This window comes from Oncorhynchus nerka, linkage group LG25, assembly GCF_034236695.1.
Source record: "Oncorhynchus nerka isolate Pitt River linkage group LG25, Oner_Uvic_2.0, whole genome shotgun sequence".
Lineage (NCBI taxonomy): Eukaryota > Metazoa > Chordata > Actinopteri > Salmoniformes > Salmonidae > Oncorhynchus > Oncorhynchus nerka.
The window spans coordinates 14,252,616-14,275,866 of NC_088420.1; the positions used below are offsets into that span (position 1 = coordinate 14,252,616).

The 23,251-nt window shown below is 42.3% G+C and overlaps 2 protein-coding genes across 8 annotated transcripts; both read left to right on the top strand.

Annotated features, from left to right (window-relative positions):
- The first annotated feature begins 1,062 nt into the window (after window positions 1-1,062).
- On the top strand, window positions 1,063-12,152 carry LOC135564500 (uncharacterized). Of its 2 annotated transcripts, none has more exons than XM_065009591.1 (6): window positions 1,063-1,324; window positions 1,670-1,727; window positions 1,972-2,119; window positions 2,215-2,251; window positions 2,481-2,764; window positions 11,713-12,152. In XM_065009591.1, exons 1-6 carry the CDS (start codon window positions 1,136-1,138, stop codon window positions 11,942-11,944), a joined length of 948 nt encoding a protein of 315 aa, XP_064865663.1. In that variant the 5' UTR covers window positions 1,063-1,135; the 3' UTR covers window positions 11,945-12,152. The 2 variants fall into 2 exon arrangements, with proteins under 2 accessions (XP_064865663.1, XP_064865664.1); XM_065009592.1 differs by lacking the exon at window positions 11,713-12,152 and adding an exon at window positions 6,682-6,711.
- Window positions 12,153-13,093: 941 nt separating this feature from the next.
- LOC135564499 (uncharacterized) lies at window positions 13,094-22,080 on the top strand. 6 transcript variants are annotated; one of them, XM_065009589.1, is made up of 9 exons: window positions 13,094-13,783; window positions 14,347-14,448; window positions 14,794-14,851; window positions 15,096-15,243; window positions 15,339-15,375; window positions 15,603-15,886; window positions 16,126-19,647; window positions 19,836-19,923; window positions 20,187-20,368. In XM_065009589.1, exons 1-7 carry the CDS (start codon window positions 13,775-13,777, stop codon window positions 16,427-16,429), a joined length of 942 nt encoding a protein of 313 aa, XP_064865661.1. In that variant the 5' UTR covers window positions 13,094-13,774; the 3' UTR covers window positions 16,430-19,647; window positions 19,836-19,923; window positions 20,187-20,368. The 6 variants fall into 6 exon arrangements, with proteins under 6 accessions (XP_064865661.1, XP_064865660.1, XP_064865658.1 ...); XM_065009588.1 differs by lacking the exon at window positions 13,094-13,783 and adding an exon at window positions 13,820-14,119; XM_065009586.1 differs by lacking the exon at window positions 13,094-13,783 and having other exon boundaries at window positions 14,154-14,448.
- Window positions 22,081-23,251: the final 1,171 nt, after the last annotated feature.

Sequence of the window (23,251 nt, forward strand, 5' to 3'; positions counted from 1 at the left end):
ATTAAAGCTAGCTGTTATTGGCACTCTCTTTGTCGTTGGTCTATAAACCAATTTACACATGGTGATGTCGCCATGGAAAGCCAAAACTCTCTCCCATGCAAACCTGCTGATTAGAAGGTGCTGTATAGATGTGGGAAACTCTCTTTTCATGGCACTTCAATATTGAAGTGAATTTTTCGTAGCAGGTTAGGAAACTGAGGTGAAGGTCAGGAAAAGGGTTAGGGTTAGTGAAAATGACCTCAAAACCTTCTACGAAAATTACTTTGCATTGAAGTGCTGTGAAAAGAATGTGTCCCTGCTCAGGTGTTACATGCATCAACCAATGGTTGTGTGCCAAGTCAATCGAAATGAATGAAGAAGACAAGGTCATTCTAGTGAGTTAATAAAATGACAAGGTGTTGCCTGTCAGCGTTGTAGACTACTGCCTCACAAGCCCGGGCTTTAGTGGCACTGGCATACGCGCTTGCCTCTGCACTGAAGGAGCCACCGAACGCGTCCGCGTTGCAGCTCTCACTTTCTCCCGCTACAGTATGTCCTACAATGACATATTTGGTGGGGATTGGCAGCCAACAATAGGATTGGGACTAAATCAAAGAATAAAACGATATTGAAATGAATATTATTAACAAATATTTCCCAGAACATTTTGGGTTCAACCTAAGGCTGACTAGGACAGATCAATCAACTTGATCCGACACAGTAAGCCTACATGTCATACGTAAGTAAACCCACAAGAGAGACAATATTGTAAAGGCAGGAGCATGTTCGATGGAAGGCGTAGGGGTAGGCAATCGAAAACGTTTGACGGGGAAATTTCTGTCAATATTAGCTAGTCCTACTGAGTGGGCAAGTAACCTTTCCCGCGCTCTTCCTAAAAATACTATTTGTGATGTCATAAAGGTCTAACGTTCCATGACGTAGCATGTAGCCCTAAATTACAGTCCCTGCCTGCAATATTGTCCTCACTCTCGACCTGAACTCAACTTGAATGTAACCAACACAGACAAGGACATGCTTTTTGAGACATAAAATAGCTTGAATGGATGAGGAAAAGGCGGATATTTCTTGTAAAAAGCTATAACATATTGTAAAGCAAATGTACCATTCTTTATAAAGTCACCAGCTTAGCTCTGATATGGCTGTAGCTCTATTTATGATGTCCTCTGCACAGATCTACTCTGACATTGACATATTATTACTTATTGGAATGTCTGTCCTTCAGGTAGCACAGAGGGAGGATGGTGATCCTCAGAGGGAAGGAAAGGAAGTTGTTGAGGAAGAACCGGTGGCCACGCCCAAAGAGGAGGCCAAGAAGGGAAGGAAGGTAAGATAGCAGGAGTGACAAAGCACATAATAGGCCTACTGGGTTACACTGTACCTGATAGCAGCCATACCATAGATATCTATATATCTCAGATAACAACATACGTAGTAGCTGTTTTCAAAACGTGTTTTAAGAGCTGCTTTGACCTGGCCCATAGCCTATTCATAAATTGTCTCAGAGTAGGAGTGCTTATCTAGGATCAGTTTAGCATTTGAGATCATAATGAATACAATTATTTGGGCAAGGTTGAGCCCACACCTTATCTGATGTACTTTATGTATACGGGCCCTGGTGTTACATGTCTGCCATCATTTGAGATCTGGAATCTGTTCTGTTCTATCCTAGGCAAAAAGGAAGAGGAGTGGCAAGAAGTCAAGGAAGCTGGGCACTGACAACGATGCAGGTCAGAGATTTACCTCTGTAGTACTACATTGTTTCTCTATTCTGTCTGTGATGTGCAGGTTGTGCTATCCATTTTCAATGAAACTGTAGTCTACTGTAATCAGTAAGAAAGGTCACATAGATAGCTTTATTCAAATAGGCCTATTCTAAAACCCTAAAACAATGAAATCAGAGTATTAAGAGATAAAACGTCTGATTTCTCTTTAATTTTGTTTCTACTTCCTCTACGGCAATCACATCTTTAGTCTCCAGGAATAAACACCTGGATAGAGGATCTGTAATTGAGCTCCTGGAGAAGAAAGCTGTTAAGGCTGCATTCGGCCCAGGCAACAAGGATGAGATGGAATACTCCTACCCAATCCTCATCTCATTCCTGCGCAATCTTACTGATGAGTATGTTAAACGTTTTTCTGTAATGTTCAACATTTATGAAATATTGTGCAGTGGGAACTAAACACTAACTAAAACACTTATTTTAAATTTTCTAGGCAGTGGCAAGTGATCTACAAAGGACTAAAAAACCCTGTAAGTTTCCCTACCTGCCTTTGACCTTTGATGTGTCAATGATCTGTTGAATTCAGAGATTAGCCATCAAGTCATATTCTGTTATTCATGTTCATTTCTCTGTCAGACTTCATCAAACTTTGAATTCAGTCACAGACAAGAATAACAATGTTGCATTCTGTTCGATCTAGAATACTTGACATCACAGTTCCATTGAAAATACTGTTTTTGTTCTGTTTGTTCAAAACAGATGACGAAGGAACAGCTTGCCAAATTGTGCAAGACAATTGTAACCTTCATCGCACAGACCACCCTGCAGATCCTGCTGCCAGCCCTGGCCCGCGTACTTGGGGTAAAGGACTTTGCTGACGACGACACTGACTCACCCAAGAGGGGTGGCAGTGCAAGATCCTTTGCTGCCTTTGATCAGGAAAGACTGGAGCTCATCCAGGAAGTTAGATATCTGGCGAAGAAAATGTATAAGGGCGGCACAGGGGCTCAACATCTCAGGTCCCTAACACCCTCTTCTAAGAGGTATGTTCCCCTCAAGGTTTTCATGTATGGATTTCACCAAGATCATCTATCCCAGTGTTAGCCAATGCAATCTGATGTAGTACAAAATGTAATGTATCAGCCTTTGAGCATATTCAAATTAATGAGCATGTAAAGCGATCAAAAGGACATGTAGATATTTAGAATACTAAAATTACAACGCTTCACCGATTTGCCAAGTTAAGACAGGAATTATCATGCTTTGCTTGTTCGTTTTAAAGTTCCCAGAGCTCAGTGAAAGTCCACCTGGGAATGACAGAGGACAGAATCATCAAAAGTGTCCAGGAGCAACTGTCTGATCATAATATCCTGTCCTCTTGCCCACCTGAGCTGACTGTTGGTCTTATCAAGGTGGTGGTCGAACAGCTTAACTCTGCCCTCTCTGCGACCATCAGCAGAGCCATTTCAGGGCAGTCCTCCCCTATTTCTTCTGGTAACCAGGCCGCTGAACAAATGGTCAACATGGTCCAGAAATGTTTTGATGATCACGCCACTCCAGAGGACCAGAGCTCCACCTCTGTATTAGAGTCATGCATTCCACCTGCAACAGAAGAGGTGATGACTGTTATCGCAGAGATGGTGGGTGAATTGGAAAAAGAAGATCCGGAATTGGCTAAGGTTTTTCGAGAAGTGGCTGTGAAAGTTAAAATGTTGGCATCTGGCAGTGACCTTGTAGTGGAGCACCTGGATGTTGAAGACTCTCCTGTTCCAGAGGAGCTGAACATAACATGTACATCTTGCAAAGCAATGATGCAAAATCTTGGCACTCTGTTTAGTGTGAAGTTCAAGACCAAAGCCTCAAAGGCTGTGAGTGAAATTCTTGTGAGAAGGTTAATGAGCGATATCTCTGGTATGGTTCAACCTTCTCATTCATTTAGTACCACTCCAAGCTTGATGAATGCATCTAGCCCATCTGACAGGATCCTTGATTCTGCGGCCACTGAGCTCATACAGACCAAAGTAGAATCTGAGGCATCAAAAATAATTGATAACTTTGTTGAAGATGTCAAGGACATTGTGCAGTATGCTGAATTAGATCAGCCAACAAGCACCCAGAGAGATACCCAAGTGGGACACTGTACGACAAAGCGGAAACCCTTCCATGCAGCTCGTAGACTCTGCGAGAGACTTCAGGCAAAGCTGGAGACATTGTTCCTCAGAATGGGTGGAGCTCCAGTCCAAGGGGAAGAACTTATGGAAAAAGCTGACTCCAGTGCTGTGCTTCTGGAACATACTGACTCCAGTGATCTGCCTGTTTCAATCCTGAGCTTGCCTTCCCCATGTAGGAGTGAATCCCCTATATCAGAACGTAGTTCATCTTCTTTATCTGATGGATGTGATTCAACTGACTCTGTAGGAGAGAAAACACCAGAGCAACCTGAAACCAGTAAGAGTGAGGCAATACTGCAAGTGGTCAACTCAACGGGACTTGGTTCTCTCCGTAAATGCCAAAGTGAGAACTCTCAACCATTACTGTCTCTCTGTAATTCCAACATGGTGCCCTGCACCAAAGAGGTCTTGTCCCAGATTGTGACCATGTATAGGTCAGAGGTGGCAGATTTGGAATGCACATCATCTGTTGCAGAGGGTTCCTCTTACAACTCCCTTGAAGTCTGTGGCTTTTTGGACAGTGTCATGTCTTATCTAGAAGACATGCCCGTGTCTGGTTCTTCATGGTTGGAAGGATTAAGAGATACTCCAGCCTCAGTCATTGAGAAACTCTCCAGTGAGGAGTTCCAGATGAACGCTACCAACGAAGTGCGAAAAATACTGATCAAATCAGTCAGTAGCTTTCCCAGCAAAGTCAGTTCCAGCCAGACAGATTCTCAGATGTTGCCAGCAAAATCAACAATTTCCTTAAGGCATACAGATATAACTGCTTTTGAAATCGTTGGATCAATTACAAATGACATGAAGAGCCTTTTCCCACCCACAGAGTCTTCTACTACTCTATGGCAGGCAGACTCTATGCTTCAACAGAGTGATGAGAAAACCTCAGAGTACACTGAGGCCACACCCAAAGGCTCACAGTCTGGTTTGGAAGTATCTGAGAAGAAGATCTGGACAACTGCAAAGACTATTTACCACAATGTGAAGACAAAGATGAGGAATTATTTTACATGGCAAAATCAAGTCAAAGCAACAACGGCTCAAGCCAAAAAGACCTCAGCCATATTCTGGTTTCAATTCAGAAAGAGCTGTCAAAATCTGACCAAACGGTGACTGCGCTTTCACAAATAGAGAATGTGGTTGGAATGATGCTGAAGGATGTTGAAAGGGTAAGCAGTGAATGTGGTGAGGAACCGATCTATCAAGCGCCACAGCGTTCTTCCTCCTCGTTGTCATCCTCATCTGCCAGATCAAAGAAGTCAGAGTGGGAATTTTCACTCCCTGGCACTCCCATCTCTTCTGATTTACCAGAGAGTATTACTCAGCCCATTGTGAGATGCTCAGTCATCGACATGGGCAAATCTACTAAGCCAAAAACATTGGTGTGTGATGCCAGGGAAAGCATGTCTGCAATAGTGGATACCATCATAAAGGAGGTACATCCAGAGGAAGAAGGGGAGGTTGCATTCCACCCTGATCTAACAGCTGCAATAGCAAGACTGGAGGAGCTCATATCTCAGGGTAGGATTGGTGCTCTCTCACGTGATCTTACTCACCAAGTCAACCGCATCATTTCTGAGAGCAACTTGACCCCTCTGGTTCTGACAGTGGCGGCTGGAAAGAGTGTATCCGATACAGTCCTTACTGAGCTGAAGAGGAATGACAAGACGGTGGGGAAGCCCACAGCTTACAAGCTGGTTCAGCTTTTTGCAGAGGAGTCTGTGAAGCGCCTCTTGCTTCCTAGCCTTGTGCCCTCTACAGCTTCAATGAGTTTGGCTACATCAGCATTTAGTGACACAGTCAGCCTGTTTACCAAAGTAATGGTAAGCCAGGTCATGGACTCTGTGGTTTCTGATGAACAAAGCAGAGGGTCATCTCCAACCGGAACTGTAACTGATATAGGCAGTCTACTGAGTGGTAAGTCCTACCCTCTGCCATCTTTCTCCGCCATCAGCATGACAACAAGTGGGACCTCCAATGCTGCACGAGGCTTTGAGGCCAACATAGATGCTGAGGAAAGGGATACCATCAGTTGTTTCGGTGTACCTCAGAGCATTGTTTGTGATCAGAATTCAACCAGCCCGGATGTTGCCTCGCTTTCAACCCCATCCACTGACAACTTAGTCGGTGATGATGACTTCACCAGCCTCATCAGCATGTTAGTGGTGAGACTTCTGTCAAAAATCCAAACCCAAACTGATCTGTACCCAACTGACGTCACACGCACGTCACAAGACCTGATTCCAAAAGTTATAGCTGCCTTCTGTGCATGGTCAGGCTGCTCTGAGACCCAAGCTTATCCCAAGAACCTGAAGAGTCACAAAGTATACAGCACCGTCTACAAACATCTGTTGAAGGAGTTTGGCTCAGAGAAAATACTCCAACTGGCCGTGTCGACTCAGGACTCCACATTCAATAGGATTCTTGTGAAGTCATTGAGCAAGGAGCTTCTCCACAGTTGTAACAAGGCATCAAGAGCAGCCTCAAGAACATCTTTCGAAGCCACCAGGCCAGAAGCTCTTCTCATGGCTGAAGATGTGAAGGCTACCAGAGGGAAGCTGTCTTTCCTACAAAGGCTTGCCAGACTGAAATTCGACTTAAAGGTACATCACACTTATTTAAGTTAACAATTGTCAATGTGAGTCAAAATGTTATTTAGAGAAAATGTAAAACCATCCATTAATTCCAAAACCATTTATAAATCTTGTTGTGCTGGTGTGTAAGATGTGATCGTTATTACCGTGAGATTGTTCTGCTGTGACAGTTGTTTTGACATGTTTTTGTTTTAGCCATTCATGATGGGAAACAAGAAGGATTCCTCAAAGTAAAAATATTGATCTGCTCTTTGATGAATGCACAAAATTCAGGTTGCTTTAGGAGTGTAGAATTTAGTCTCCATCTATATGCTCCATTTACCTTGGTAGGAATGGAGATTGATAATACCAGAGGAGAATGGTTACTAAGCAATCTGGGGAGATACTCGACATCTAACACTCTATGAAACAGTTGTGTCGAAAGTAAAAAGTTATCTATGCGTGTGTGTGTCTTGTGTGGGTGTGAATAAAAAGAGTAGTCCCTATCCTGTGGGTGCAACTGTCTCCAGATGTCTAGTAAATTGAGATCTTTCATGAATGACATGGTGAGCTTGCCGGCTTTGGTAAGAAGTGAGGGTTTATCAGAAGACCTATCAAGAACTGTATCTAAGCAAAAATTAAAATCTCCTCCAACCAGTAGCCATCCTGGTGGTGCTTGAGCAACCTGAAGGAAGACATTCTGAATAAACATATGGTCATCGAAGTTAGGAGCATAAATATTCAATAGGGTCCAAGACTCTGAAAACATATGCCCCTGCACCAAAACAAACCTGCCAGAGGGATCAGAGATGGTGTTGTTGACGCAGAAGGGGATGTGTCTAATTATCAAAATTGCAGTTCCTCTTGCTTTGGAGTTAAAAGAGGATGCAAAAACTTGTCCTACCCATTCCCTCTTCAATTTCTTGTGTTTACTGGCTGTAAGATGTGTTTCTTGTAAAAACACAATGTCAGCCTTTAATTTCTTAAGGTATGTATAGACTCTTTTCCTTTTAATCGGGCTGTTAAGACCTTTTACGTTGAATGTGACATATTTTAGTGGATTAAGCATAGGTTGGGTTTCAAATATGTAACTGAATAGAAACCTATCATATGCAGATAATTAGGAAATGTTTCAACTTTGGTTTGAGCACAAAAGTGACCTGTGTGTCTCTTTAGGAAGGAAACAATAAACGTAGAAAAAAGGAAGAAAAAATAAATAAAAATCCCACCCACCCCGATTGTCAGACTAAAACAACAATCCCAACAATCAAACATGAATACACTTGTAGAGATACGTTGCTGCTCGCTTTCCATCTTGCTCTTACTAGCTAAACCTTGGCGTAAACTAAAACCTGCGAGCTCTCTAAATTGAAAACAAACGTTGTGAATAGATATTTATGGCTGAATATTTACTGCCCACAGTAAGGGATGCTTGAGTCTCTTTTCGAAAGATTAACATAAATGAGGGGGAAAGCAATGGGCCTAAACCCACTTATTGCTTCGCCCAGTAGATATGGACTAAACCAAAATATACTCTCCTGTAAATGTAATAGAACTCACCCCGGGAAGATACGGTTAGTTGAAAATGTACAAATCAATTAAAGTGACCGGGAGATACCAGCAGTTCAATCCGGATAAGAGAAAACAAACGAACTGCATTTATCCCCCAGAGAGACCGTCCTGGCTCAGACGTTGCTCAGTTCTTTGAGAAAAGTGTGCACTTCTCCCGGTGTGTTGAAGAGATGGCTTCGGCCTTTGTACTGAACTTTCATCTGCGCAGGGTGGATGAGGTAGCCGGTGATGTTCTTCTCCTTCAGTGCTTTGGCGGCAGGTCTGAACTGCTTGCGGCGTCTGGCGAGATCCGCGCTCATATCTGGGAAAAGGCTGACCCTCTTTCCATCGATGGTGATGTCCCCTTTGGCTCTTGCGAGTTGCAGTATCTTCGCTCTGTCTTGGAAACGGAGGAACCTCATCAGGACGGCTCGTGGGGGCTCATCTGGCCGGGGTTTCGGCGCTGATGTTCTGTGGGCGCGTTCGATTTCCAGCGGCTTGGTGAAGTTGATTATGCCTAGGACCTCCGGGATCCATTGAGTGAAGAAACGGACCGGGTCACGGCCCTCGCTGTCAAATCAAATCAAATCAAATCAAATTTATTTATATAGCCCTTCGTACATCAGCTGATATCTCAAAGTGCTGTACAGAAACCCAGCCTAAAACCCCAAACAGCAAACAATGCAGGTGTAAAAGCACGGTGGCTAGGAAAAACTCCCTAGAAAGGCCAAAACCTAGGAAGAAACCTAGAGAGGAACCAGGCTATGTGGGGTGGCCAGTCCTCTTCTGGCTGTGCCGGGTAGAGATTATAACAGAACATGACCAAGATGTTAAAATGTTCATAAATGACCAGCATGGTCGAATAATAATAAGGCAGAACAGTTGAAACTGGAGCAGCAGCACAGTCAGGTGGACTGGGGACAGCAAGGAGTCATCATGTCAGGTAGTCCTGGGGCACGGTCCTAGGGCTCAGGTCCTCCAAGAGAGAGAGAAAGAAAGAGAGAATTAGAGAGAGCATATGTGGGGTGGCCAGTCCTCTTCTGGCTGTGCCGGGTGGAGATTATAACAGAACGTGGCCAAGATGTTCAAATGTTCATAAATGACCAGCATGGTTGAATAATAGTAAGGCAGAACAGTTTAAACTGGAGCAGCAGCATGGCCAGGTGGACTGTGGACAGCAAGGAGTCATCATGTCAGGTAGTCCTGGGACATGGTCCTAGGGCCCAGGCCAGTTGAAACTGGAGCAGCAGCATGGCCAGGTGGACTGGGGACAGCAAGGAGTCATCATGTCAGGTAGTCCTGGGGCATGGTCCTAGGGCTCAGGTCCTCCGAGAGAGAGAAAGAAAGAGAGAAGGAGAGAATTAGAGAACGCACACTTAGATTCACACAGGACACCGAATAGGACAGGAGAAGTACTCCAGATATAACAAACTGACCCTAGCCCCCCGACACATAAACTAATGCAGCATAAATACTGGAGGCTGAGACAGGAGGGGTCAGGAGACACTGTGGCCCCATCCGAGGACACCCCCGGACAGGGCCAAACAGGAAGGATATAACCCCACCCACTTTGCCAAAGCACAGCCCCCACACCTCTTTCAATCCCACCACACGGATATTACTACGTCTACTCTGGTTCTCCATCTGATCTACCTTGTTTTTGAGGTAGGCATTGTCCTTTTGCAGTTGTGTCAAGACCTGGTCATGTCTAGCGATGGTATCTTCAACTGTGCTAATGCGCAACTCTGCCTCAGTCGTTCTCAAAAGGAGATCATTCATGGAGGATTTCAGGTCGTCAATGGAAGAATGGAGTTCAGCCGATTTCTTATCAATTTTCAGAGAAAGACCTCTGTTACCACCCTGAATTTCCCGGAGGAGAGTAGCCAGCATGTCGGCAGGCTCGCAAGAGGCTGCTGAGAGCAACAGTCTGGAACTGTCGTCTGAGAGTTATGAGGGCTAATGCTAATCTTGCTAGCTGTAGCGTTATCGTTATCTTGGGAATCAACAACGTTTTGGTCGTCCTTCTTGCCTCTCGGTCGGAGGTCCATGGCTCTTTGGGAAGGTAAGTACTTGACAATTTATCAGCCGATGTTAGAATATTGTTTCAACGTTGTTATTTAGGTAAAAATAGAATAACTTTGAAGAGCTCGGTTTGTCAACGTCTGCTCAGCTCCGCGGCATCACGTGCTCCCGGACGTTTACTGTTCGAGATATTGGTGTACAAAGCTGCTATTGCAAAAATATGAAACCCTATATACAGTACATTATATATTATCGATAGTAATCTCTTATGTAAAATGATTTATAGTTTTCAAATCTCAAGATTCTGGTTTTCATTTATTTGTGAAAGTAATAATGAGTTGAAACTAAGAATACAATATAACATCATTTCTAAATGAAAGTGCATGTAGACTCTCTCTCTTCTGTCGCCCAACATAGTGGCACATCCTGGACTCCCAGAGGGTCTTCCCTCCACCTCTCAACAGGAGAAGCCTCGCAAACGTCCCCTTCTAATCAGGATGTTTTCCACCATCTCCATAGGCCTATCCAAGCCATTCAAACAGTTTTCAAAGCAAGCTTAATACAACAATTTCCTTTAATACAGTAATATTTGCATTAAATTGATGGCCTTTGTCTTCTTTTGTGTTGCCCTGTTAACACATTTGATTAGAAAATAGATAGTATATTTAGTTTAGTTTATTATGCAGTCATAGTCACGGTGTAGGCTAAACAAAGTCATGTTGTCCTGAATAATGTATAGAACATGCACCCCCACCCCCACCACCACAGTGTGATTCATTGAACACACACACACATAGTACTTCAGATATGTCCCACAACCAACATTCAACCAGATATCAATGATTCAGTGTAAAATACATGTTTGTTTTTTTGCCTTTATTTTACTAGGCAAGTCAGTTAAGAACAAATTCTTATTTTCAATGACGGCCTAGGAACAGTGGGTTAACTGCCTGTTCAGGGGCAGAACGACAGATTTTGTACCTTGTCAGCTCGGGGATTTGAACTTGCAAACTTTCAGTTACTAGTCCAATGCTCTAACCACTAGGCTACCCTGCCGCCCCATGTACTGTAAAATAAACCGTATTTAATTTACAACCAATAAAATAATACATGATGCAGGACACTCAGTTATAAGGGAATTAACTGGTTTAACTTCTCAAACAGAAACACACACATTTCCATTTTCTGTGGATCGCCCATGTTTACATTTTACTGAATGCTAGTCTGACCTTTGACCTGTAGATGGCAGTAAAGGTCTACGTTTGCTGCAGATCTACTTCTAAAGCTCAAACCTCTCTGGACAAGTTGCCCGAAACATTTGTCCCTAGTGAGAGAGAGTATGTGTGTGTGTGTGTGTGGCAAAAAAAGGGAATATTGCACTACACTTTTTTGATACAGATACATTTTGCATTCGGTAGCATAGTACAGCTGTAGTTTTTTCAAATGCCAAATGTACATGTAGCATGCTTCTGCCTACAGATGCTTTTCTGAGTGACTTGTGTTGTGAGAGAACCAGAATTCAAACATAAACTCCTGGATTACATTGTATAATATTGTCAGCTCTTTTTAGTAATATATGGTAGCATACATGTTTCACACGGTGGCAAGTCAAGCTAGTTAGTTACATGTAACAACATTACATTATATGGTCAATGTTTGTGTGTATCCTCTTAGCTTTTACCTTCGACATCAACAAGCGACGCACGGGCTGGTCCTGCAGACTCCCACGCCCATGGCCCAGGAGAACGCTGGGGGCCACCTGCTCACTCACGTCCCAGCCATCTCCTTTGAGACCGACTCTACTGTGGAGTGCACCTCCAAGAGGACTCCGGAAGAGAGGGACCGGGTGAAGGTTAAACTGGCCAACATGGCCTTGATGGGAAGGATCAAAAAGTCCTGGATGTGAAATGCCCATTATGTGTGATTATCGAATTTATAATTTTCCACTTTTGAAACAACAATGGGAAAGACAGGGTTTATAGCAAAGGTTGCTCAGATTGGGCTTTTGGAAAAATTGGGAGAATGAAAGTGCACTCCTGATTCAGAGAGAAAGATCCATCTTAATCATCCATACCATTGTTTAAATTACAATAAAAAAACATTCAAACTGTTCCTGAGTTTCGAAAGACAGAGAAAGGAAAACATCCTTATCTTCAGGCTGTTCACACCTGTTCACAAGTCCTACTGTCCACAATCTCAGGGTTCTTCAATACAAACACACCTGTTTCAGAAAACCTGATCACTTTCACATTCGAACAATGTTTGTAGGATACTTTCAATAACTCAATAAATGTAAGTGTTGAAACCATACATAGCTGGTAACTTGAGCTCGGCAGAGTAGTTTTGACCTGTGTCCAGATGCAGTCATTTATGTTGTCTAACGGCAATTTGTCTCTTATAACAATGTAATTTTTCTGAATAATCTAATTGAATTGACTGGTAGGTAGTCACTAACTATTTGTAGCATGTGTTCCTCTGTTTATTGATATTTGTATGGTGTGTATGTGTTAAGCTGTTAAGTAATTAATGTTGATATTATCCAAAGGGTTTTTAACTGAAATGTTAAATGTTGGTGTCTCGATCTCAGACATTTGCGCTCATATTTGTAAATAGTATTTCAAAAATGGCAGAATCAAACAGTATTGGAATAGTGACTTGTATTTTGCATCTAGAAGTGTAAGAATTTTAGAAGAATGCTATTTCATCAGTCAAATGTTGCATCAAACAGGGTTGTGCTGAAAATCAAATGAACCACAGCCAAATTAATCATTTGCAACTAAGAGTAAGATTAAAAAAGACATGTATAACTTACTTCCTTGATAAAATACATTCTAAAATGTAAATATATGTGATTTCTGAGTATGTAGTGCACATATCTGTTTAAGGCCCAAAGCAGACGTTTTTATATCAATATCAAATCATTTCTGGGTAACAATTAAGTACCTTACTGTAATACATTACGATGAAAATGGTCCAAAATGTATTTTTTGCAAAAAACACTTTCTCAAGCACTAATTTTGCTAGGACTGTCTTGGGAGTGGTCAGTGTGGAGGGGAAATTAAAGCTAGCTGTTATTGGCACTCTCTTTGTCGTTGGTCTATAAACCAATTTACACATGGTGATGTCGCCATGGAAAGCCAAAACTCTCTGTATAGATGTGGGAAACTCTCTTTTCATGGCACTTCAATATTGAAGTGAATTTTTCGTAGCAGGTTAGGAAACTGAGGTGAAGGTCAGGAAAAGGGTTAGGGTTAGTGAAAATGACCTCAAAACCTTCTACGAAAATTACTTTGCATTGAAGTGCTGTGAAAAGAATGTGTCCCTGCTCAGGTGTTACATGCATCAACCAATGGTTGTGTGCCAAGTCAATCGAAATGAATGAAGAAGACAAGGTAATTCTAGTGAGTTAATAAAATGACAAGGTGTTGCCTGTCAGCGTTGTAGACTACTGCCTCACAAGCCCGGGCTTTAGTGGCACTGGCATACGCGCTTGCCTCTGCACTGAAGGAGCCACCGAACGCGTCCGCGTTGCAGCTCTCACTTTCTCCCGCTACAGTATGTCCTACAATGACATATTTGGTGGGGATTGGCAGCCAACAATAGGATTGGGACTAAATCAAAGAATAAAACGATATTGAAATGAATATTATTAACAAATATTTCCCAGAACATTTTGGGTTCAACCTAAGGCTGACTAGGACAGATCAATCAACTTGATCCGACACAGTAAGCCTACATGTCATACGTAAGTAAACCCACAAGAGATACAATATTGCAAAGGCAGGACCATGTTCGATGGAAGGCGTAGGGGTAGGCAATCGAAAACGTTTGACGGGGAAATTTCTGTCAATATTAGCTAGTCCTACTCAGTGGGCAAGTAACCTTTCCCGCGCTCTTCCTAAAAATACTATTTGTGATGTCATAAAGGTCTAACGTTCCATGACGTAGCATGTAGCCCTAAATTACAGTCCCTGCCTGCAATATTGTCCTCACTCTCGACCTGAACTCAACTTGAATGTAACCAACACAGACAAGGACATGCTTTTTGAGACATAAAATAGCTTGAATGGATGAGGAAAAGGTAAGCTAAATTACTTCATACAATATTGGGGGAAAGTAAAAAAGGGCAAAGCAATCTAAGCGGATATTTCTTGTAAAAAGCTATAACATATTGTAAAGCAAATGTACCATTCTTTATAAAGTCACCAGCTTAGCTCTGATATGGCTGTAGCTCTATTTATGATGTCCTCTGCACAGATCTACTCTGACATTGACATATTATTACTTATTGGAATGTCTGTCCTTCAGGTAGCACAGAGGGAGGATGGTGATCCTCAGAGGGAAGGAAAGGAAGTTGTTGAGGAAGAACCGGTGGCCACGCCCAAAGAGGAGGCCAAGAAGGGAAGGAAGGTAAGATAGCAGGAGTGACAAAGCACATAATAGGCCTACTGGGTTACACTGTACCTGATAGCAGCCATACCATAGATATCTATATATCTCAGATAACAACATACGTAGTAGCTGTTTTCAAAACGTGTTTTAAGAGCTGCTTTGACCTGGCCCATAGCCTATTCATAAATTGTCTCAGAGTAGGAGTGCTTATCTAGGATCAGTTTAGCATTTGACATCATAATGAATACAATTATTTGGGCAAGGTTGAGCCCACACCTTATCTGATGTACTTTATGTATACGGGCCCTGGTGTTACATGTCTGCCATCATTTGAGATCTGGAATCTGTTCTGTTCTATCCTAGGCAAAAAGGAAGAGGAGTGGCAAGAAGTCAAGGAAGCTGGGCACTGACAACGATGCAGGTCAGAGATTTACCTCTGTAGTACTACATTGTTTCTCTATTCTGTCTGTGATGTGCAGGTTGTGCTATCCATTTTCAATGAAACTGTAGTCTACTGTAATCAGTAAGAAAGGTCACATAGATAGCTTTATTCAAATAGGCCTATTCTAAAACCCTAAAACAATGAAATCAGAGTATTAAGAGATAAAACGTCTGATTTCTCTTTAATTTTGTTTCTACTTCCTCTACGGCAATCACATCTTTAGTCTCCAGGAATAAACACCTGGATAGAGGATCTGTAATTGAGCTCCTGGAGAAGAAAGCTGTTAAGGCTGCATTCGGCCCAGGCAACAAGGATGAGATGGAATACTCCTACCCAATCCTCATCTCATTCCTGCGCAATCTTACTGATGAGTATGTTAAACGTTTTTCTGTAATGTTCAACATTTATGAAATATTGTGCAGTGGGAACTAAACACTAACTAAAACACTTATTTTAAATTTTCTAGGCAGTGGCAAGTGATCTACAAAGGACTAAAAAACCCTGTAAGTTTCCCTACCTGCCTTTGACCTTTGATGTCAATGATCTGTTGAATTCAGAGATTAGCCATCAAGTCATATTCTGTTATTCATGTTCATTTCTCTGTCAGACTTCATCAAACTTTGAATTCAGTCACAGACAAGAATAACAATGTTGCATTCTGTTCGATCTAGAATACTTGACATCACAGTTCCATTGAAAATACTGTTTTTGTTCTGTTTGTTCAAAACAGATGACGAAGGAACAGCTTGCCAAATTGTGCAAGACAATTGTAACCTTCATCGCACAGACCACCCTGCAGATCCTGCTGCCAGCCCTGGCCCGCGTACTTGGGGTAAAGGACTTTGCTGACGACGACACTGACTCACCCAAGAGGGGTGGCAGTGCAAGATCCTTTGCTGCCTTTGATCAGGAAAGACTGGAGCTCATCCAGGAAGTTAGATATCTGGCGAAGAAAATGTATAAGGGCGGCACAGGGGTTCAACATCTCAGGTCCCTAACACCCTCTTCTAAGAGGTATGTTCCCCTCAAGGTTTTCATGTATGGATTTCACCAAGATCATCTATCCCAGTGTTAGCCAATGCAATCTGATGTAGTACAAAATGTAATGTATCAGCCTTTGAGCATATTCAAATTAATGAGCATGTAAAGCGATCAAAAGGACATGTAGATATTTAGAATACTAAAATTACAACGCTTCACCGATTTGCCAAGTTAAGACAGGAATTATCATGCTTTGCTTGTTCGTTTTAAAGTTCCCAGAGCTCAGTGAAAGTCCACCTGGGAATGACAGAGGACAGAATCATCAAAAGTGTCCAGGAGCAACTGTCTGATCAAAATATCCTGTCCTCTTGCCCACCTGAGCTGACTGTTGGTCTTATCAAGGTGGTGGTCGAACAGCTTAACTCTGCCCTCTCTGCGACCATCAGCAGAGCCATTTCAGGGCAGTCCTCCCTATTTCTTCTGGTAACCAGGCCGCTGAACAAATGGTCAACATGGTCCAGAAATGTTTTGATGATCACGCCACTCCAGAGGACCAGAGCTCCACCTCTGTATTAGAGTCATGCATTCCACCTGCAACAGAAGAGGTGATGACTGTTATCGCAGAGATGGTGGGTGAATTGGAAAAAGAAGATCCGGAATTGGCTAAGGTTTTTCGAGAAGTGGCTGTGAAAGTTAAAATGTTGGCATCTGGCAGTGACCTTGTAGTGGAGCACCTGGATGTTGAAGACTCTCCTGTTCCAGAGGAGCTGAACATAACATGTACATCTTGCAAAGCAATGATGCAAAATCTTGGCACTCTGTTTAGTGTGAAGTTCAAGACCAAAGCCTCAAAGGCTGTGAGTGAAATTCTTGTGAGAAGGTTAATGAGCGATATCTCTGGTATGGTTCAACCTTCTCATTCGTTTAGTACCACTCCAAGCTTGATGAATGCATCTAGCCCATCTGACAGGATCCTTGATTCTGCGGCCACTGAGCTCATACAGACCAAAGTAGAATCAGAGGCATCAAAAATAATTGATAACTTTGTTGAAGATGTCAAGGACATTGTGCAGTATGCTGAATTAGATCAGCCAACAAGCACCCAGAGAGATACCCAAGTGGGACACTGTACGACAAAGCGGAAACCCTTCCATGCAGCTCGTAGACTCTGCGAGAGACTACAGGCAAAGCTGGAGACATTGTTCCTCAGAATGGGTGGAGCTCCAGTCCAAGGGGAAGAACTTATGGAAAAAGCTGACTCCAGTGCTGTGCTTCTGGAACATACTGACTCCAGTGCTGTGCTTCTGGAACATACTGACTCCAGTGATCTGCCTGTTTCAATCCTGAGCTTGCCTTCCCCATGTAGGAGTGAATCCCCTATATCAGAACGTAGTTCATCTTCTTTATCTGATGGATGTGATTCAACTGACTCTGTAGGAGAGAAAACACCAGAGCAACCTGAAACCAGTAAGAGTGAGGCAATACTGCAAGTGGTCAACTCAACGGGACTTGGTTCTCTCCGTAAATGCCAAAGTGAGAACTCTCAACCATTACTGTCTCTCTGTAATTCCAACATGGTGCCCTGCACCAAAGAGGTCTTGTCCCAGATTGTGACCATGTATAGGTCAGAGGTGGCAGATTTGGAATGCACATCATCTGTTGCAGAGGGTTCCTCTTACAACTCCCTTGAAGTCTGTGGCTTTTTGGACAGTGTCATGTCTTATCTAGAAGACATGCCTGTGTCTGGTTCTTCATGGTTGGAAGGATTAAGAGATACTCCAGCCTCAGTCATTGAGAAACTCTCCAGTGAGGAGTTCCAGATGAACGCTACCAACGAAGTGCGAAAAATACTGATCAAATCAGTCAGTAGCTTTCCCAGCAAAGTCAGTTCCAGCCAGACAGATTCTCAGATGTTGCCAGCAAAATCAACAATTTCCTTAAGGCATACAGATATAACTGCTTTTGAAATCGTTGGATCAATTACAAATGACATGAAGAGCCTTTTCCCACCCACAGAGTCTTCTACTACTCTATGGCAGGCAGACTCTATGCTTCAACAGAGTGATGAGAAAACCTCAGAGTACACTGAGGCCACACCCAAAGGCTCACAGTCTGGTTTGGAAGTATCTGAGAAGAAGATCTGGACAACTGCAAAGACTATTTACCACAATGTGAAGACAAAGATGAGGAATTATTTTACATGGCAAAATCAAGTCAAAGCAACAACGGCTCAAGCCAAAAAGACCCTCAGCCATATTCTGGTTTCAATTCAGAAAGAGCTGTCAAAATCTGACCAAACGGTGACTGCGCTTTCACAAATAGAGAATGTAGTTGGAATGATGCTGAAGGATGTTGAAAGGGTAAGCAGTGAATGTGGTGAGGAACCGATCTATCAAGCGCCACAGCGTTCTTCCTCCTCGTTGTCATCCTCATCTGCCAGATCAAAGAAGTCAGAGTGGGAATATTCACTCCCTGGCACTCCCATCTCTTCTGATTTACCAGAGAGTATTACTCAGCCCATTGTGAGATGCTCAGTCATCGACATGGGCAAATCTACTAAGCCAAAAACATTGGTGTGTGATGCCAGGGAAAGCATGTCTGCAATAGTGGATACCATCATAAAGGAGGTACATCCAGAGGAAGAAGGGGAGGTTGCATTCCACCCTGATCTAACAGCTGCAATAGCAAGACTGGAGGAGCTCATATCTCAGGGTAGGATTGGTGCTCTCTCACGTGATCTTACTCACCAAGTCAACCGCATCATTTCTGAGAGCAACTTGACCCCTCTGGTTCTGACAGTGGCGGCTGGAAAGAGTGTATCCGATACAGTCCTTACTGAGCTGAAGAGGAATGACAAGACGGTGGGGAAGCCCACAGCTTACAAGCTGGTTCAGCTTTTTGCAGAGGAGTCTGTGAAGCGCCTCTTGCTTCCTAGCCTTGTGCCCTCTACAGCTTCAATGAGTTTGGCTACATCAGCATTTAGTGACACAGTCAGCCTGTTTACCAAAGTAATGGTAAGCCAGGTCATGGACTCTGTGGTTTCTGATGAACAAAGCAGAGGGTCATCTCCAACCGGAACTGTAACTGATATAGGCAGTCTACTGAGTGGTAAGTCCTACCCTCTGCCATCTTTCTCCGCCATCAGCATGACAACAAGTGGGACCTCCAATGCTGCACGAGGCTTTGAGGCCAACATAGATGCTGAGGAAAGGGATACCATCAGTTCTTTCGGTGTACCTCAGAGCATTGTTTGTGATCAGAATTCAACCAGCCCGGATGTTGCCTCGCTTTCAACCCCATCCACTGACAACTTCGTCGGTGATGATGACTTCACCGGCCTCATCAGCATGTTAGTGGTGAGACTTCTGTCAAAAATCCAAACCCAAACTGATCTGTACCCAACTGACGTCACACGCACGTCACAAGACCTGATTCCAAAAGTTATAGCTGCCTTCTGTGCATGGTCAGGCTGCTCTGAGACCCAAGCTTATCCCAAGAACCTGAAGAGTCACAAAGTATACAGCACCGTCTACAAACATCTGTTGAAGGAGTTTGGCTCAGAGAAAATACTCCAACTGGCCGTGTCGACTCAGGACTCCACATTCAATAGGATTCTTGTGAAGTCATTGAGCAAGGAGCTTCTCCATAGTTGTAACGAGGCATCAAGAGCAGCCTCAAGAACATCTTTCGAAGCCACCAGGCCAGAAGCTCTTCTCATGGCTGAAGATGTGAAGGCTACCAGAGGGAAGCTGTCTTTCCTACAAAGGCTTGCCAGACTGAAATTCGACTTAAAGGTACATCACACTTATTTAAGTTAACAATTGTGTCAATGTGAGTAAACAATGTTATTTAGAGAAAATGTAAACCATCCATTAATTCCAAAACCATTTATAAATCTTGTTGTGCTGGTGTGTAAGATGTGATCGTTATTACCGTGAGATTGTTCTGCTGTGACAGTTGTTTTGACATGTTTTTGTTTTAGCCATTCATGATGGGAAACAAGAAGGATTCCAAGAAGAATTCCCGCCATTCTGAATCCAAAGACCAGACTACTGCTGAAGATATCATGTGTAAGTCCATACAGCAGGACATTTACTGTTTGAGATATTGGTGTACAAAGCTGCTATTGCAAAAATATGAAACCCTATATACAGTACATTATATATTATCGATAGTAATCTCTTATGTAAAATTATTTATAGTTTCCAAATCTCAAGATTCTGGTTCTCATTTATTTGTGAAAGTAATAATGAGTTGAAACTAAGAATACAATATAACATCATTTCTAAATGATAGTGCATGTCAACTCTCTCTCTTCTGTCGCCCAACATAGTGGCACATCCTGGACTCCCAGAGGGTCTTCCCTCCACCTCTCAACAGGAGAAGCCTCGCAAACGTCCCCTTCTAATCAGGATGTTTTCCACCATCTCCATAGGCCTATCCAAGCCATTCAAACAGTTTTCAAAGCAAGCTTAATACAACAATTTCCTTTAATACAGTAATATTTGCATTAAATTGATGGCCTTTGTCTTCTTTTGTGTTGCCCTGTTAACACATTTGATTAGAAAATACATAGTATATTTAGTTTAGTTTATTATGCAGTCATAGTCACGGTGTAGGCTAAACAAAGTCATGTTGTCCTGAATAATGTATAGAACATGCACCCCCACCACCACCCACACAGTGTGATTCATTGAACACACACACATAGTACTTCAGATATGTCCCACAACCAACATTCAACCAGATATCAATGATTCAGTGTAAAATACATGTTTGTTTTTTTGCCTTTATTTTACTAGGCAAGTCAGTTAAGAACAAATTCTTATTTTCAATGACGGCCTAGGAACAGTGGGTTAACTGCCTGTTCAGGGGCAGAACGACAGATTTTGTACCTTGTCAGCTCGGGGATTTGAACTTGCAAACTTTCGGTTACTAGTCCAATGCTCTAACCACTAGGCTACCCTGCCGCCCCATGTACTGTAAAATAAACCGTATTTAATTTACAACCAATAAAATAATACATGATGCAGGACACTCAGTTATAAGGGAATTAACTGGTTTAACTTCTCAAACAGAAACACACACATTTCCATTTTCTGTGGATCGCCCATGTTTACATTTTACTGAATGCTAGTCTGACCTTTGACCTGTAGATGGCAGTAAAGGTCTACGTTTGCTGCAGATCTACTTCTAAAGCTCAAACCTCTCTGGACAAGTTGCCGAAACATTTGTCCCTAGTGAGAGAGAGTATGTGTGTGTGTGTGTGTGGCAAAAAAAGGGAATATTGCACTACACTTTTATGATACAGATACATTTTGCATTAGGTAGCATAGCACAGCTGTAGTTTTTTCAAATGCCAAATGTACATGTAGCATGCTTCTGCCTACAGATGCTTTTCTGAGTGACTTGTGTTGTGAGAGAACCAGAATTCAAACATAAACTCCTGGATTACATTGTATAATATTGTCAGCTCTTTTTAGTAACATATGGTAGCATACATGTTTCACACGGTGGCAAGTCAAGCTAGTTAGTTACATGTAACAACATTACATTATATGGTCAATGTTTGTGTGTATCTTCTTAGCTTTTACCTTCGACATCAACAAGCGACGCACGGGCTGGTCCTGCAGACTCCCACGCCCATGGCCCAGGAGAACGCTGGGGGCCACCTGCTCACTCACGTCCCAGCCATCTCCTTTGAGACCGACTCTACTGTGGAGTGCACCTCCAAGAGGACTCCGGAAGAGAGGGACCGGGTGAAGGTTAAACTGGCCAACATGGCCTTGATGGGAAGGATCAAAAAGTCCTGGATGTGAAATGCCCATTATGTGTGATTATCGAATTTATAATTTTCCACTTTTGAAACAACAATGGGAAAGACAGGGTTTATAGCAAAGGTTGCTCAGATTGGGCTTTTGGAAAAATTGGGAGAATGAAAGTGCACTCCTGATTCAGAGAGAAAGATCCATCTTAATCATCCATACCATTGTTTAAATTACAATAAAAAAAAACATTCAAACTGTTCCTGAGTTTCGAAAGACAGAGAAAGGAAAACATCCTTATCTTCAGGCTGTTCACACCTGTTCACACAAGTCCTACTGTCCACAATCTCAGGGTTCTTCAATACAAACACACCTGTTTCAGAAAACCTGATCACTTTCACATTCGAACAATGTTTGTAGGATACTTTCAATAACTCAATAAATGTAAGTGTTGAAACCATACATAGCTGGTAACTTGAGCTCGGCAGAGTAGTTTTGACCTGTGTCCAGATGCAGTCATTTATGTTGTCTAAAGGCAATTTGTCTCTTATAACAATGTAATTTTTCTGAATAATCTAATTGAATTGACTGGTAGGTAGTCACTAACTATTTGTAGCATGTGTTCCTCTGTTTATTGATATTTGTATGGTGTGTATGTGTTAAGCTGTTAAGTAATTAATGTTGATATTATCCAAAGGGTTTTTAACTGAAATGTTAAATGTTGGTGTCTCGATCTCAGACATTTGCGCTCATATTTGTAAATAGTATTTCAAAAATGGCAGAATCAAACAGTATTGGAATAGTGACTTGTATTTTGCATCTAGAAGTGTAAGAATTTTAGAAGAATGCTATTTCATCAGTCAAATGTTGCATCAAACAGGGTTGTGCTGAAAATCAAATGAACCACAGCCAAATTAATCATTTGCAACTAAGAGTAAGATTAAAAAAGACATGTATAACTTACTTCCTTGATAAAATACATTCTAAAATGTAAATATATGTGATTTCTGAGTATGTAGTGCACATATCTGTTTAAGGCCCAAAGCAGACGTTTTTATATCAATATCAAATCATTTCTGGGTAACAATTAAGTACCTTACTGTAATACATTACGATGAAAATGGTCCAAAATGTATTTTTTGCAAAAAATACTTTCTCAAGCACTAATTTTGCTAGGACTGTCTGGGAGTGGTCAGTGTGGAGGGGAAATTAAAGCTAGCTGTTATTGGCACTCTCTTTGTCGTTGGTCTATAAACCAATTTACACATGGTGATGTCGCCATGGAAAGCCAAAACTCTCTGTATAGATGTGGGAAACTCTCTTTTCATGGCACTTCAATATTGAAGTGGATTTTTCGTAGCAGGTTAGGAGGTTAGCTAGCCAGCTATTTTGTCGTCCTTAACGTAGGAGACACTCCTAGCTAGCCAATAGCCAGCCAACGTCTACTGAATAGAACTTTCGCATTCCGGTCGCATTCCGCGTCGCTCCACAGGTAGTATCACTTTTTCATTTCATTTCATTACAGTCCCAACGGTGTGATTTGTTTGATCGTAGCTAGCTACATAGCTAGCTACATAGCCGTCTTTGTTTCAAAGATAATTGTGTAGTCTAGAGCGATTTTCTAGGTTAGCTA